We start from the raw sequence: 15,617 nt of genomic DNA, 5'->3' as shown, positions 1-15,617 counted from the left end.
ATGATTAAATTTGCAGAGGACACCAAAAGTGGAGGGATAGTAAACACACATGATGACAGATCCAAACTCCAAAGTGACTCCAAAGTGAGATTACAGTAGTGGGGGCTTCAGGCATTGAAGGGGAGATTGAGTACTAATTACTATTAGTTAAGCATTGACAGGGTAAAGTCAAAGCAAAGGAAATAAATAGCACTGATACAAAAATAAGGGCACATAACTAAGGATCCGTACCACATTAAGACTGTCCTAATATTACTTTAATGTGCAACTAAGTACAATAGGGAAAGTGGGAAATCAGACTGGGAAGCTTGGAGAGAAAATTCCTTAAGAAGTGGTTCACCTTGTGGCTTGCAAAATCCACTCACATAGGGCAAGGAGGACTTTTTCCTCAAGTGTGGGCCATCAGCTTCTGCAATATCTAAGCTTTCATTTAAAAAAACAAGTTAAAGTCTCTAGCTCTTATATAAAGATAACCTCTCAAATACAAACTAAGCGTCAGCTGATGCAACGTCAACTTCTTAAGTCTGCAGAAAGTACCAGAGCCAACATCATTATTACGGGAAGGGGAGGCCTGGTAGCTACAGCTGCGTCGGGTTGAGAGCAAAGAGGATTGGTGGCCGCTGTTAGGAATAGAGTGCCCTGGGGTGGTGCAACCCGTTGGGCAAGGGGTTTGTTGTATTAAGTTAGATGGAATAAATGAGCCAAAGGTGTTAAAAAACCCAGTCACTGTCCAACGTTAAACAGTGTTAAACAAGGTCCATGGTTTGGTATAAAGAGATCTCAGCCTTAGTACCATGGCAAACACACCATTAAAAATCCTTTTAACCTTTTATTAAAGATCCAGAAAAGATGGAAAAACAGTTAAAGCATTTGAAATGTAAAGTATTAAGTAAAGCTTTCATTTTAACAACATTTCTTGTTCCCTTTCCCTTTAGCTGGATTATACCCTGGCTCACTGAAATTCAGTCAGAGGAAAATATAATTTTAAAAGCCTAAAGACAGGGAGACTTCTAAGGCTTAAAGCTCCATTCCAGAGCTCATGCAGGAAGAGGAAGGGGTTCTCACACTGGGCTTAAGATTACCCTCATCAACCACAAGAAAACAGCAATTATGCATTAGAGACAGCCCCACTCTTTCCTTCAATGTGCTTGCATGGTGTATTGTACGTAGTACTTTGTATTTTTAAATGATATAAAGAAGTCTGGGTAGCTGAATGTATCATTAACGGGATGCAAAGCCTTTAGGTTGCTGAATGAAGGCCAGGTTAATGGTGACCAAGAGGCATTGCCATCTGATGGCTGTGAAATGAGTTTGTATTTTCAATTTAGTTCACAATTGATGTGTGTCCATAACACAAAATATATATCACATTAACTAATGTACTTCTATTTGCAACATGAATTTGGCTGTACTTTCCCTTCTTTCTGAATACATTTATAAAAAGGCAAAAAGTAACTTAATGAAAAGATAGAAATATACCTTTTAGAGAGACTCAGCAACAGGTGACTCAGCAACAAGATGAGCCAGGTCATTTGAAAATATTATATTTTTTGACTTTGATAAGTCAGTGGTTTTCTTAAAATATGTTCTCAAAATGAAATTATGCTCTTAACAGCACATTTAAGAGGAAAAATATGATTTTAAGATTTATTACTATTTTGTTGAGATAATCACACATGCTTAAACGGCATCATTTCTGTGTTAAATCCTTACACAGTTGTTTTTACTATTTTTGATTTGCAATTACATTTAAATCTACATTTTCAGACTATTTTAGTATTTACCCTGAGCTATAATGTATAAAGTACTTCAAACTTTACTCTAGTATCTCTTGTAAACTTGCTGATTTTCTTTTGTTATTTATAAAGAGTTTCAATGTCACTGTCTGTTTGCAAAATACTTCAGTTTTATTTCATGATAAAGGAAGTATTTAGTCTGAAATCCATTACAGCTAAAGAACTTAAATAATATTTTACAAGGATTGTTATATCTCTTGTCAACACCATGCATCAGGCCAGTATCCAGCAGATTTCCTCAGACATTGCAGGTTTCAGTAAACGTGCTCATAGTATGAGACAGAAAGCAGCATTCATCAGAACATCAGCGTGAAGAAAATGGCAGCAAATAAGAAAAGCACTATAAATAAATATCAAAACTGTTACGTTACATCTTTAGCAATGTTGATTTTTCAGTCATCCTCTGTTAAACTAATTTCTATTCAAAATAGAAACGATTATTTTATATTTATATATAGCATGTAAATTATGCAGAAAAATTTTGCTTACTCAAAAATTCTGTAAAATGTACACAGCACTAAGGAAGCTATTATTAAAGAATGTCTACAGTTTCCTAGGAGACAGAGAAAAGCCCAAGCCTTTTCTCTTTTCAATTGGCATGAGCAGAAACATAATAAGTCCTTCCTAATTACTAAATATAGAAACCAGCATTAAACTGAAAGTCTGTTTACCTTAGAGATACTATTATTAAATAACAAACCCATATGACAAAATGGATTGGATGAATGGCTACAGCTATATTATTATTTATAGATACATGCCTATGTTATCCCTACCTTAGAATAGGTATCATTTTTTGTGAACCACTTAAGAATTTCCATGTCCATTCCAAAACCTCGCAGCTCCCAAAATATACCACCTCTTAATCTGGATGTAGCAAGAAATCACTTTACTCAAAGAGGAAGGAACTAAACCCTGATGTTCAAAGAATAATGCAGACTTACTAAAGGATGCAGAAGAAAAGCCTGAGCATTGTGTCGCACCACACACACAAAACGGCAGTGTCAGTAGCCTGGCAATTGCAGCTCTTTAAGAGGTACCATTTTAATTTTAATCTAACTCGTTTTGCTCTATTTCATGTACTCTATGTATTTCATCTATTTGCTGTAATTCAAGATTGTACTACATTGTTATCTGCAAAACAGTGAAGAGGCAAGACTGGCACAGTACAGCATCCTTTATCAGGGTGTATATGTGTGTGTCTGTGCCAGTATATAGGCACAGACACACACACCCTGATATTTATTCAGATTCTGAAATTTTACACTTTTATGATGTTAGAAAATGATGACTGATGCATTTCTCATTTACCAGATGATAATTAATTTGTTACTTTTGACTTCTGTATAGCTCTTTTTTGATGGAAGTTTGAGTTCAGTTAAAAATGCTCAAAAACAACAATTTAAAGGTTTTTTTATTAGTTAAATAAAACTACATTAAACATGCTGGATACATAGGAAAAATGATTATCAAAAAGTTTATCAAAACATGATATATATTTAAACCTAACTGATTTATTAAACAAAGAAATAGAGCTAAGTGAATAAGTGACTTTTTGGTTAATGGGCTGAATCAAAACATTTCAAAACAAAAAGTCAACTTAATTTGTTTCAAAATGGCTGAGAGGAACCGTTCTGACTTTTTTTCTAAAAAAAAAAAAAAAAAAAAAAAAAAAAAAAAAAAAATTATTTTTTTTTTTTCTGCAAAATCTATGAGCTCAATTTGACCCAAATTTGTGAAATTTGGTGCCCTGCAAAATGCATTTTCTGGCAAATTTACTATTTGCTAAAAAAATTCACTGTTGGTAGACAGGATACTGGGCTGGATGGACCTTTGGTCTGACCCAGTATGGCCGTTCTTATGTTCATCCCTATGAAGGAAGTATTATCTGTAGTTAGGGAATTGAACTGATTGTTTCTGGTCACAATATCCGTCAAGATTTTAAAACTAGTAGATCTCATCCTCACACACCTAGTTTTTATTCACAGATTGAAAGAGGAAAACAAGTTTTCCTGCATTTTCAATTCCTAATCAGTTTCTTAACTTTGAATGAACTAGTCACTGAACTAGCTGAATAAACTGAAATGAAGAAAATATTCTTTCTGCACCTGCAGAAGGGACTACTGCCATCAAAAGCTGGTTGAGCACTTCAAACTCCAGTTCCAGGTGCATAGCTTGTGACCTCCACCAGTTCAATGGTTTGACTTTCAATGGAATTTGGCAGCAAACATGTACTGCTTAATATTATTTTTATCTAATTTAAATTATTTTAATAGATTATAGTTAGTTTAAGCCTTAACATAGGTTGTCATAATTTCAAATTAAATTTTAAAATAGGTTTGTTATTAAATTAAATCTAATTTTATTATTATTTGTATAAGCACAGTGCCTAGGAGCCCCAGTCATGGACCAGGTCCCCATTATGCTAGTACATCTGTACAAACACCGAACAAAATGTTTTATCCATCCTGGTGTCTGGGTAACCGTCCACTCAGCCTTTCCACACACTTCCACTCTCCCCCAGCCTCAGCAGGAGTAAGCCTCACAAAGGAATAACGGTGCAATTGGTACACTACCCCTCTTCCAAAGGAACTGGAGGATGCAAAGAAAAATTAAGTCCCAACTGATCTTCAGATGTTAAATGTACTGGTTCTAGAAGAGATAATGCAGGGTACCAGAGCTGAACACTGAAATATTCAGGACACCTGTACAACCTGAAAGCCAACAAATGAATTTAATCTCCTAAATCATAGCATCATAGGACTGGAAGTTACCTCAAGACATCATCTAGTCCAGTCCCCTGCACTCAAGGCAGGACTAAGTATTATCTTGACCATTCCTGACAGGTGTTTGTTTAACCTGTGGTTAAAAACCTCCAGTGATGGAGATTCCATAACCTTCTTAAGCAATTTATTCCAGTGCTTAATCACCCTGACAGCTAGGACATTTTTCCTAATGTCCAACCTAAACCGCCCTTGCTGCAATTTAAGCTCATTGCTTCTTGTCCTATCCTCAGAGGTTAAGAAGAACATTTCTCCCTCCTCCTTGTAAAATAATGTATACTATGAAGTATTATAAATTAAAACTAAAATAAATACATTTGTCAAAAAAATGAACAATGTACAGTTTATTATGTCATCTTTGCCTTTATCCCCCACCAACTGTGCTTGTTCACTCACTACATTCACAAAAGCCATTAATTTGCTATTGGCTTCTGAATACTAAAGGGAACTTGTGAGATTCTAAATGTAATTGCAAAGCATGGAGATTATTTAAAATACTTACGGAGATGCAGTTGAGTCTAGCTTTTGGTTATAAAACTGATTGTAAATATTTCCTCCCATATCTCCGAAAAGCTAAGCCCCCTGACGTTTCGCATGGCACATTCATATCGTATTAGAGTTTGTTTTAATTTTTTACCCCAAACTTCCCTGAAAGGAGAGTTTTGAAGCGATGTTGTTTCAAAAATTTCCATAACATTCAGTTTGAAATAGAGGCGAAACATTAAGGAACCATTTTTTAAAGTAGGGTAAAGGAAGAAAATAAGTCAAATAAAGAGGACCTATCTAACTAAAGCTGAAAAAGTTTACAAGAACAATAAGTGTGTTCAACAGAAAATAAAACAGTTGCTTCATAATGTAAACCTCTCAGAAAATAAAACACAACACTTACGGTATGTCTACACTACGGGATTACTCCGAATTTACAGAATTCGATTTTGGGCAACCAATTGTATAAAGTCGAGTGCATGCAGCCAAACTAAGCACATTAATTCGGCGGTGTGCATCCATGTACCGAGGCTAGCATCGACTTCCGGAGCATTGCACTGTGGGTAGGTATCCCATAGCTATCTCATAGTTCCCGCAGTCTCCCCCGCCCATTGGAATTCTGGGTTGGGATCCCAATGCCTGATGGGGCAAAAACATTGTCGCTGGTGGTTCTGGGTACAGCCTCACCCCTCCGTCCGTGAAAGCAACGGCAGACAACCGTTTCGCGCCTTTTTTCCTGGGTAAACTGTGCAGACGCCATACCATAGCACGGAGCCCACTCAGCTCAAGACAGCAGTCATGAACATAGTAAACACCTCGCGCATTATCGTGCAGTTTATGCTGAACCAGAACCTGGAAAACTAGGCGAGGAGGAGGCTGCGACGAGAGTGATGAGGACATGGACACTGAATTCTCTCAAACTGCGGGCCCCGGCGCTTTGGAGATCATGCTGTTAATGGGGCAGGTTATAGCAGTGGAACACCAATTCTGGGCCTGGGAAACAAGCACAAACTGGTGGGACCGCATAGTGTTGCAGGTGTGGGATGATTCCCAGTGGCTGTGAAACTTTTGCATGCGTAAGGGCACTTTCATGGAACTTTGTGACTTGCTTTCCCCTCCCCTGAAGCACCAGAATACCAAGATGAGAGCAGCCCTCACAGTTGAGAAGCGAGTGGCGATAGCCCTGTGGAAGCTTGCAATGCCAGACAGCTACCGGTCAGTCAGGAATCAATTTGGAGTGGGTAAATCTACTGTGGGGGCTGCTATGATGCAAGTAGCCAAAGAAATCACTGAGCTGCTGCTACCAAAGGTAGTGATTCTGGGAAATGTGCAGGTCATAGTGGATGGATTTGCTGCAATGGGATTCCCTAACTGTGGTGGGGAGATAGATGGAACCCATATCCTATCTTGGCACCAGAGCACCAGGGCAGCCAGTACATAAACCGCAAGGGGTACTTTTCAATGGTGCTGCAAGCACTGGTGGATCACAAGGGACGTTTCACCAACATCAACGATGGATGGCCGGGAAGGGTTCATGACGCTCGCGTCTTCAGGAACACTACTCTGTTTAAACAGCTGCAGCAAGGAATTTACTTCCCAGACCAGAAAATAACCATTGGGGATGTTGAAATGCCTATAGTTATCCTTGGGACCCAGCCTACCCCTTAATGCCATGGCTCATGAAGCCATACACAGGCAGCCTGGACAGTAGTCAGGAGCTGTTCAACTACAGGCTGAGCAAGTGCAGAATGGTGGTAGAATGTGCATTTGGATGTTTAAAGGGTCACTGGCGCACGTTACTAACTCGCTCAGACCTCAGCCAAACCAATATTCCCATTGTTATTGCTGCTTGCTGTGTGCTCCACAATCTCTGTGAGAGTAAGGGGGAGACCTTTATGGTGGGTGGGAGGCTGAGGCAAATCGCCTGGCAGCTGATTATGCGCAGCCAGACACCAGGGCGATTAGAAGAGCACACCAGGAAGCGCTGTGCATTAGAGAAGTTTTGAAAACCAGTTTCATGACTGGCCAGGCTACCGTGTGAAAGTTCTGTTTGTTTCTCCTTGATGAAAACCCGCCCCCTTGATTGATTCATTCTCTGGAAGCAACCCACCCTCCCCCTTCGATCACAGCTTGCTTGCAAAGGAAATAAAGTCACTATCGTTTAAAAATCATGTATTCTTTATTAACTGATTATAAAAAGAGGACTGACAAGGTAGCCCGGGTGGGGTTTGGGAGGAGGCTAGGAGGGAAGGAAAAGGCCACTAAAAAAGTTCAATATAATGACAGCCTTTTGGTTGGGCTGGCCACTGGAGTGGAGTGGGAGGGTGCATGGAGCCTCCCCCCGCTCCCCCGCGTTCTTACACATCTGGGTGAGGAGGCTATGGAACATGGTGAGGGGGGAGGGCAGTTATACAAGGGCTGCAGCGGCACTCTGTGATCCTGCTGCCATTCCTGAAGCTCCACCAGATGCTGGTGCATGTCCGTTTGCTCACGCAGCAGCCCCAGCATTGCATCCCGCCACCTCTCATCTCGAGCATCTCTCCTCTCCTCACGTTGGTCCCTTCTGTCCTCACGTTGGTCCCTCCTGTCCTCACGTTCACTGGCATCTTTCCTGTACTTTGACATCGCATCCTTCCACTCATTCTGATGAGCTCTTTCATCACGGGTCAATTGCATGATTTCTGAGAACATTTCGTCTCGCGTCCTTTTTTTCCACTGCCTTATCTGAGATAGCCTTCGGGACGGAGGAGGGAGGCTTGAAAAATTTGCAGCTGCGGGAGGGAGGGAGGGGAAAAAAGGGAGAGAAGTATTTTAAAAGATACATTTTACAGAACAATGCTTATACTCTTTCACAGTGAACAACACTATTCACATTACATAGCACATGTGATTTCAGTACAACGTCGTATTTTGCATCTTAATATTGAGTGCCTGCGGCTTTGGTGTTAGAGATCACAGACGCAGGTCCGGGCAACAGAATTCGGCTTGCATGCGGCCATGGTAAGCCATTGTCTTTCGGCTTCTACAGCCTTCAGAAAGGCAGCGCCCTCCTTTCCCACATACCAAGCAAAGCCCCTTGAGAGCTGCGGTTTTCCTGTTAACGTGCAGCAGCAGAAAACAAACTAACCCCCCCATCCAATTATCTGGGATGATCGCTTTACCCCTCCCCCCACCGTGTGGCTGGTATCAGGGAAGATCCCGGCTAGCCAAACGTGAAAAGCTCAGCGCCATTCCACCCCCACCCCCGCTTGGCTAACTGCAGGGAAGGATTTCTTTTCAGCCACAGGCAAACAGCCCAGTAGGAATGGCCACCTCTGTCCCCTTAATTAAATTCCTGTATTTCAACCAGGTTGCCATGAGTGACATCACTCTCCTGAGGATAACACAGCGAGATAAAGAACGGATGTTGCTTGAATGCCAGCAAACACCGGGACCATACGCTGCCAGGCTTTGTCATGCAATGATACCAGATTACTTGCTACTAGCATGGCGTGGTCAAGTGTCCTACCATGGAGGACGGAATAAGGCTGCACCGCCCAGAAACCTTGTGGAAAGGCTTTTGGAGTACCTCCAGGAGAGCTTCATGGAGATGTCCCTGGAGGATTTCCGCTCCATCACCAGACACGTTAACAAACTTTTCCAGTAGCTGTACTGGCCGCGAATGCATCCCAAGTCCTCAGGGCAAATTAATCATTAAAAAAGGTTGCTTTTAAACCATGTCTTATATACAAAGGTACACTCACCAGAGGTCCCTTCCATGGCTTCATGGTCTGAGATAATGTCTTGGGAGGGTTGGGAGGGTACTTAAGTCTGGCTGAGAAAAAGATCCTGGCTGTTGGGGAGAATGGAGTGCTGTGTGCTCTCCACAAGCTCGTCGTCCTCCTCCTCCTCCTCATCATCTTCCCCGTCCGCAGAATCCTCAGGCATCGCTGAGATTATCCCCTCCTCGGAATCCACGGCCAGGGGTGGGGTAGTGGTGGCGGCCCGCCCTAGAATTGCATGCAGTTCAGCATAGAAGTGGCATGTCTGCGGCTCTGCCCCGGACCTTCCGTTTGCTTCTTTGGTTTTCTGGTAGGCTTGTCTGAGCTCCTTAACTTTCACGCGGCACTGTAATGAGTCCCTATTGTGGCCTCTCTCCATCATACCCTTGGAGATTTTTTCAAATGTTTTGGCATTTCGTCTTTTGGAACGTAGTTCTGCTAGCACGGAATCCTCTCCCCATATAGCGATCAGATCCAGTATCTCCCGTACGGTCCATGCTGGTGCTCTTTTTCAATTCTCGGACTGCACGGTTACCTGTGCTGATGAGCTCTGCGTGGTCACCAGTGCTCTCCACACTGGGCAAACAGGAAATGAAATTCAAAAGTTTGCGGGGCTTTTCCTGTCTACCTGGCCAGTGCATCCGAATTCAGATTGCTGTCCAGAGCGGTCACAATGGTGCACTGTGGGATAGCTCCCGGAGGCCAATACCGTCAAATTGCGGCCACACTAAACCTAATTCGAAATGGCAATATCGATTTTGGCGCTACTCCCCTTGTCGGGGAGGAGTACAGAAATCGATTTTAAGATCCCTTTATTTCGAAGTAAATGGCTTCGTTGTGTGGACGGGTGCAGGGTTAATTCTGTTTAACGCTGCTAAATTCGAACTAAACTCATAGTATAGACCAGGCCTCACATAGCACTCACTTTCAAGTGATTATGCCTGGCTCTACTGAGAAAGAGGAAGACAGCACAAGGAGATCTCTCTCTCTCTCTCTCTCTCACACACACACACACACTCTTTCCTCTTGTGCACACATACAGGGGTTGAGTACATATGCAGTCCTTGTGCTCTGGGTATAAGTACCACTCCACACTAGCCAACCCCACAGTATTGGATACAGCATACCAACAAACTGAAATGAGCTGATGAGAGAGGGAGTACACAATGACTGCTATCCAGGGTGAAAGAGATGTTGCTCCAGCATGTGTGCCTCTGGATGTATTCTAGCTGATCCTTCTGGGATCTGGCCAATAGGATCAAAGGAAGGCAACTTAATGTGACTTCATCAGCATTCCCACCAAATCCTGTATGCAAATTGACAGAACCTATATTAGATGGGGGGTCTGAGACTGCCTCTGCCAGCTGTTAAAGTAGCTGGAAACAGAAGGAGTTCTCACTTAACCAACCAAGGAGAATGGGGAGTTGTGGGGAAGCACTACTTAAAAAAAAAAAAAAATCAGACAGAAGAGAAGGGTGGTGTTTTTAGCAAAGTAGAACGAGCTGCGCTCCCCAGCTGCTCTACCTTACTTTAATCCCTCTCTAAATCATAAATTATTTTGGAATCCAACCGTGAAAGGTCAGAATACTGGCAGAGAAGTTATGTGAGGCTTATTAGTTAACAACTCCTTGGTAACCTCAGCTAAGAAGGGAAGGTTAGAAACAGCAATAGATGGCAAAAATCAGCTACATCAAATGATGGCTTCTTAAGATTATTTTGTGTTTCCGAGTAGGTGGTAGACTCCCCCCTTAAAGTAGATATTAACGATAACTATCTCATTAGGCACACACCAATCAACAGGGGCAAAAGTTCTGCTTTGCATATGGTGGCAAATAAATCTAATGAATTTCCAGTTCTGGATATGGGCCATCAAATTTCTAGCCCTTGTGGTAGCGAAAACGGCCTTCTGAATATGAATTGATCCAATGCAGTCTGACTGAAACTGTAAACCACTGCCTTGAACAGCTCAAAGCCTTGCAAAGCTTTTCTGGACCACTAATAAGTTTTTCATTTATTATGACAGTCACAATAAAGGGTTATTACATAAATTTGGTTCCTGTGCTGCTCTAAAGTAAGTGTTAAATGCCCCATACTTCTCAATAGGATTTCAGTTCTGTAACCTAATGATGACAGTTAAAATGTTAAATATAGTTAAACTACTTTATTGCTGATCATTTTAGTAGAACTATCCAGCTAATGTGCTTATCCAGTGTCGATCAATATCACTGAAGACAGACAGGAAAATCTTCTTAGGTCTGCTGTGTACAATCCATGGTCCCCAAACTGCCCATAACTTTCTCATACCTTTGAAGAAGCAGGGAACCGTTGAGAACGAGCAAAGAGTAGAGAGTTCTTGTTAGTGCTAGATAGGAATTTCAACCTAATTCTGCTCATCAACAGTCTTCTGGAGGATCAGAGGCCTTTGCTTGCAGCTACAAGCTTTTATACAGACAGCTTCAGTGGAATGACATTTCTTAATTTCCAACTTGCCAACAAAAGCTCAAAAATCAAAGTGTGAGTGTCCGCCATCCCTATGCCAATTGGAGCAAGAAGCTTCAAAATTCAAAGCTTTTTCAAAGGAACAAAAGCTGTTCATATATGTTTGCAGACCCATTTTAAGCAGAATCAAATAATAAAATTACACGTGTGCGCGTGCGTGCACATACGCACACATACAGGCTAAAGTTCAGCTAAAATTGATTGAGTTGTGGTGTTTCAATGCAACTTTAATAATGGGAACTTACTAAATTTCTATGAATGTCTATTGGATGATAAGTAACCATCGAAGTAAAAGGGATGGATAATATTTGTATAATCTTTTTTGAAAGCATTTTTTTATGAATCTGAACAATAAAAATATCACATTTACCCTGCAGAATAAGACTTGGCTTTCAGAATGCATGTGACTGCCTCAAAGATAAAAACAGACTTGAAGAGATAGGTTTGCCAGTACCATTTTCCCACTGATATTTTTCAGACTTCTACACATATTTTGTCAACTGCTGCATACAATTATAGCATGCTTAACATAAATACGTAATTGTGTGCATTTACAACAGATTAAAATATGAAAACCTATGTCTGATCCTCAAGCGCCTGGCAAGCTGACACTGCATTATTGGAAAGGTTGTGCACCTCTGGCTACACTTGATTTGGCAGTACTTCACCAATGGGAATGAGAGCCTGATTGTATGTCCTGTCCAATAACACTGGCTTCTGTGGTACTATTGATTTCAGAGGGTGAGCCAAGGAGCTCAGAAGTTCCATTTTAGAAAATAGTGCAAAGCCCCTTGTGACTTCCAGGGAATCATCAACACAGGAGAAATGAAAGAGAGAGGTAAAAATAAACCACAAGAACACTATGCCACCTTATAATTCAGACACTCCAGCTTAGAACTTCTTCCACTCTTTCTGCCCCTAACATGAAGTCTTTTACAAAATCACTTAGATATTTTTAATGTCAGTCAAAAATACCTCCTCAAGAGATAGGAAATGCCAGAACTAAGGTTGCCCAAGCAACTTTAATTTGGCACCTTTGCATATATGTTTATGCTATGGTCTTTGATTACATGATCACTTACTATTTTTTTCCACCAGACTTACCTGCCAAAATTTTGACTCCCTGCTGCAAAGCAGAGAAGAGTTAGAGCTTCTCAATGAAATGATTATAAGAATTTTATAACATGGGCAGACCATATATTTTTTTCCTATCCTCCTCCTCAGAAATGTCTGAAACATTAAAAAAAAGAAAAAGATACCTGCATGGAAAATTTCAGCCCAAACAGTTAAAGTTTGGCAAAGTTATGAGCTACTGAAAAAAGGGTCTTATAACAAAAGTATTGGATGACCTTAACTACAGGCAACTCTATCAGTGCTATCTATAAATGATTATATCTTCTCATCCCTAGATCACAAAACTTTATTCTTTTCCTGCTTCAAATTCTTTCTTCTAGAACTGCAATAAAACGAAAAGCCAAATGTTAACACCAGTGCTTCTGAGCGGTCACTATATACGCTAATATTCCTAACAGAACACAGCCACACATGTTGAATCATACAAGTAGTTATGTCAACTTGAATCAACACATAGCACAGGTTTCAAACTAACGTCTTTTGAGAGCTGGCTGGTCACATGATATTAGGATTAATAGTTTTCAGATGTCAAATGCAATTAAAGAGACAGCTAAATATATTAAATAGTTTCTATTGCCATGCTAACAATTGCTATAGCCAGCACAGCCACAGTAGATGATAAGAAAGAGAGGTAGGCAGTCCACAAGATTATCGAGGTGTGTCCCATATTATGAAAATATTTGAGAACCCTGATGTAGGGAATCTGTTTTCATCTCCCAGGAGAAGGTTACCAGCCACATCATAGCATAGCCTCCTTCCTGCTGTCTGCTTGCCATTACAGCAGGGGTCAGCAACGTTTGGCACGCGACTCGCCAGGATAAGCACCCTGGTGGGCCGGGGCAGTTTATTTACCTGCTGACGTGGCAGGTTCGGTCAATCGCGGCCCCCACTGGCCGCAGTTCGCCGTCCCGGGCCAATGGGGGCGGCGAGAAGCGGCGCGGGCGAGGGATGTGCTGGCCGCGGCTTCCCGCTGCCCCCATTGGCCCGGGACGGCGAACCGCGGCCAGTGGGGGCCGCGATCGGCCGAACCTGCCGCGTCAGCAGGTAAATAAACTGCCCCGGCCCGACAGGGTGCTTATCCTGGCGAGTCGCGTGCGAAACGTTGCCGACCCCTGCATTAGAGCATTATTGGTCTGAGATATGGCTACCACTAATCTCCCAACTGCTTACCTTATGAGTGGCTGCTAGAGAATGGGGATGTATCAAAAGCAACTATGCAATAAAAAGATACAGTAGATGAGAATGAGAAAAAAAGATTAAAATCTTCTAGCGCTACATTGCAGCAGTGAGCACATTCGCACTTAACAAATCACACATATAGTTAATAAGGAACTACTGAAAAACAGAGAAGCCAGCAACTCCTGCTGCAATGTGATCTAATGGCTGAGAAATATACCATTAAAAGAAAAATATGAAAAAAAGACACCAAGCAATTACATTAAAAGAGGGCATAACATACTGAAAGATATATGCCTTTCACTATTTTCCTGTCTTAAACCTATGAAAAACAGTAATAGATCAAGCTTGTCCGAAGCATATGGTAATCAAAACACATTTAAACATTTTTTCCAAGACATCTTGCAAAGGTTGCCATAGCAACCACTCTTCTTATTTTGAATTAATGTCACTCGTTCCATAAAATCCTATACAAACGTCCAGAGTACAACATGGAGATGACCCTAGGTAAAGTTCTATGCTCTATTTCTTAAATATTGTCTTATTCAGATTTTCCCGCACTCTATTCTATTCTTTACTGTAGCTAGTTGATTAGAACTGATAGCTATTACATTCATTCCCTCTAATAGACTAAAATGGAACATTTAATTTCATCTTTGAAAATTTACTACATATTAAAGTATGCAACAAAAAAATAAAAATGCAGCTATCTGGCAACTGAAGTTCCAACACTGAAAAATACAGTTCTGCTGGTTATTCATATTACATTATACTGAAATCTTCAAAATATGACATTATATACTTATCCCAGGGTTAAGACAATATAAATAAATATTAATGATCCATTCTCAGTACTGCAGTACAAATAATGCTAATGGTATATGTAACACAGAGAAACAGCAGTGCAATGAAGAAAAATGTAAGGCAGTAAAACAGAAAAATAGAATTCTTACTCTTTGGTGTCCTTCATACCAATCATCTTCATCAAACCAGTGAGAAATATAAGTCATCCAAGCCATGATACATAATATGTTTGAAATTTAAAACAATCATAAGATTATATCTCAGCGTCTGAACACAGATAAGGACAACGTGGGTTCTGTGCTAAAATTTACCCAAACTAAACCAAGCTACACAGAGATCAGTTCTGGGCTTAGTGAAATGATTCTCTACAATAATAAGCTGTAAGTTCATGAATATTCCATGTGAAAGACTTTTAATGAGAATACAAATACGATTCATTTAAGAAATTCTAAATGAAAAAATTGAAATCAACAACAAATAAACAAAATCATTACTATATCATATACTTCAGTATTTTAAAATTAAAGCTGATTAATGTTTCAAACTGGGTTATAAAACACTGATGAGCTGTGAAAAACAACCGTGCTAGACTGTTAAGTTATTTTCCAAAACAGATTTTCTGTTTTCAGTTTTAGACTATAAAATTGGTCTGTAAGAGGTAGTTTCCAGAACACAAAACCTAAGTGTTAAAATATAAAGTACCTTTAGCTTTATGGGGCTAGATAAATTAGGCAATATCAATTTCAATATCTATGCTTTGGTTGTGTTGAGTGGTTTAGAATGGTACAAATAATACTACATAGGAGTGGTCACAACACCTACATATAGGTTGCCTAACAATTTCTAGCAAAAAAAGAAATCTGTTTTCGAAGAGCTCTAAAGCATCCCTTGTTTGCAACAGAGATCTCTAGGGCTCTGCCACAGCCATCTGCACTGATGAGGAGCTCAAAGTACAGTCATCACCATAACTTTACAGATAAGTGCAGTGTTTGTTTTCTCCCCCTCGCTCTCCTCCCCCTTGGTATCAAGCAGATTTAAAGAGATAGTTCCACCTATGTGCTACCCACTCCTTTGACTTACCTACTGGGCCATGAGGTGCCATATACTCCCCACAACATCACAGGAGTATGAAGTGCTGTTAACAAAGAGGGAGAAGGAGGAAGGAAGAAATGCCCCCC

The 15,617-nt window shown here is 40.7% G+C and overlaps 1 protein-coding gene across 1 annotated transcript in view; it reads right to left on the bottom strand.

Annotated features, from left to right (window-relative positions):
• Positions 1–14,654, bottom strand: part of WDR17 (WD repeat domain 17) — a 76,255-nt gene extending 61,601 nt beyond the window's left edge. Inside the window, exon 1 of the mRNA XM_024194623.2 lies at positions 14,589–14,654. Within this exon, the coding sequence (XP_024050391.1) occupies positions 14,589–14,654 (66 nt within the window). The remainder of the gene's footprint in view (positions 1–14,588) is intronic.
• Positions 14,655–15,617: the final 963 nt, after the last annotated feature.

The sequence above is a fragment of the Terrapene carolina genome, unplaced genomic scaffold (genome assembly GCF_002925995.2).
Source record: "Terrapene carolina triunguis isolate 2854851 unplaced genomic scaffold, T_m_triunguis-2.0 Scaffold66, whole genome shotgun sequence".
Lineage (NCBI taxonomy): Eukaryota > Metazoa > Chordata > Testudines > Emydidae > Terrapene > Terrapene triunguis.
The sequence above is the reverse complement of the archived record's forward strand: the minus strand, read 5'-3'. Positions and strand labels throughout refer to the sequence as shown.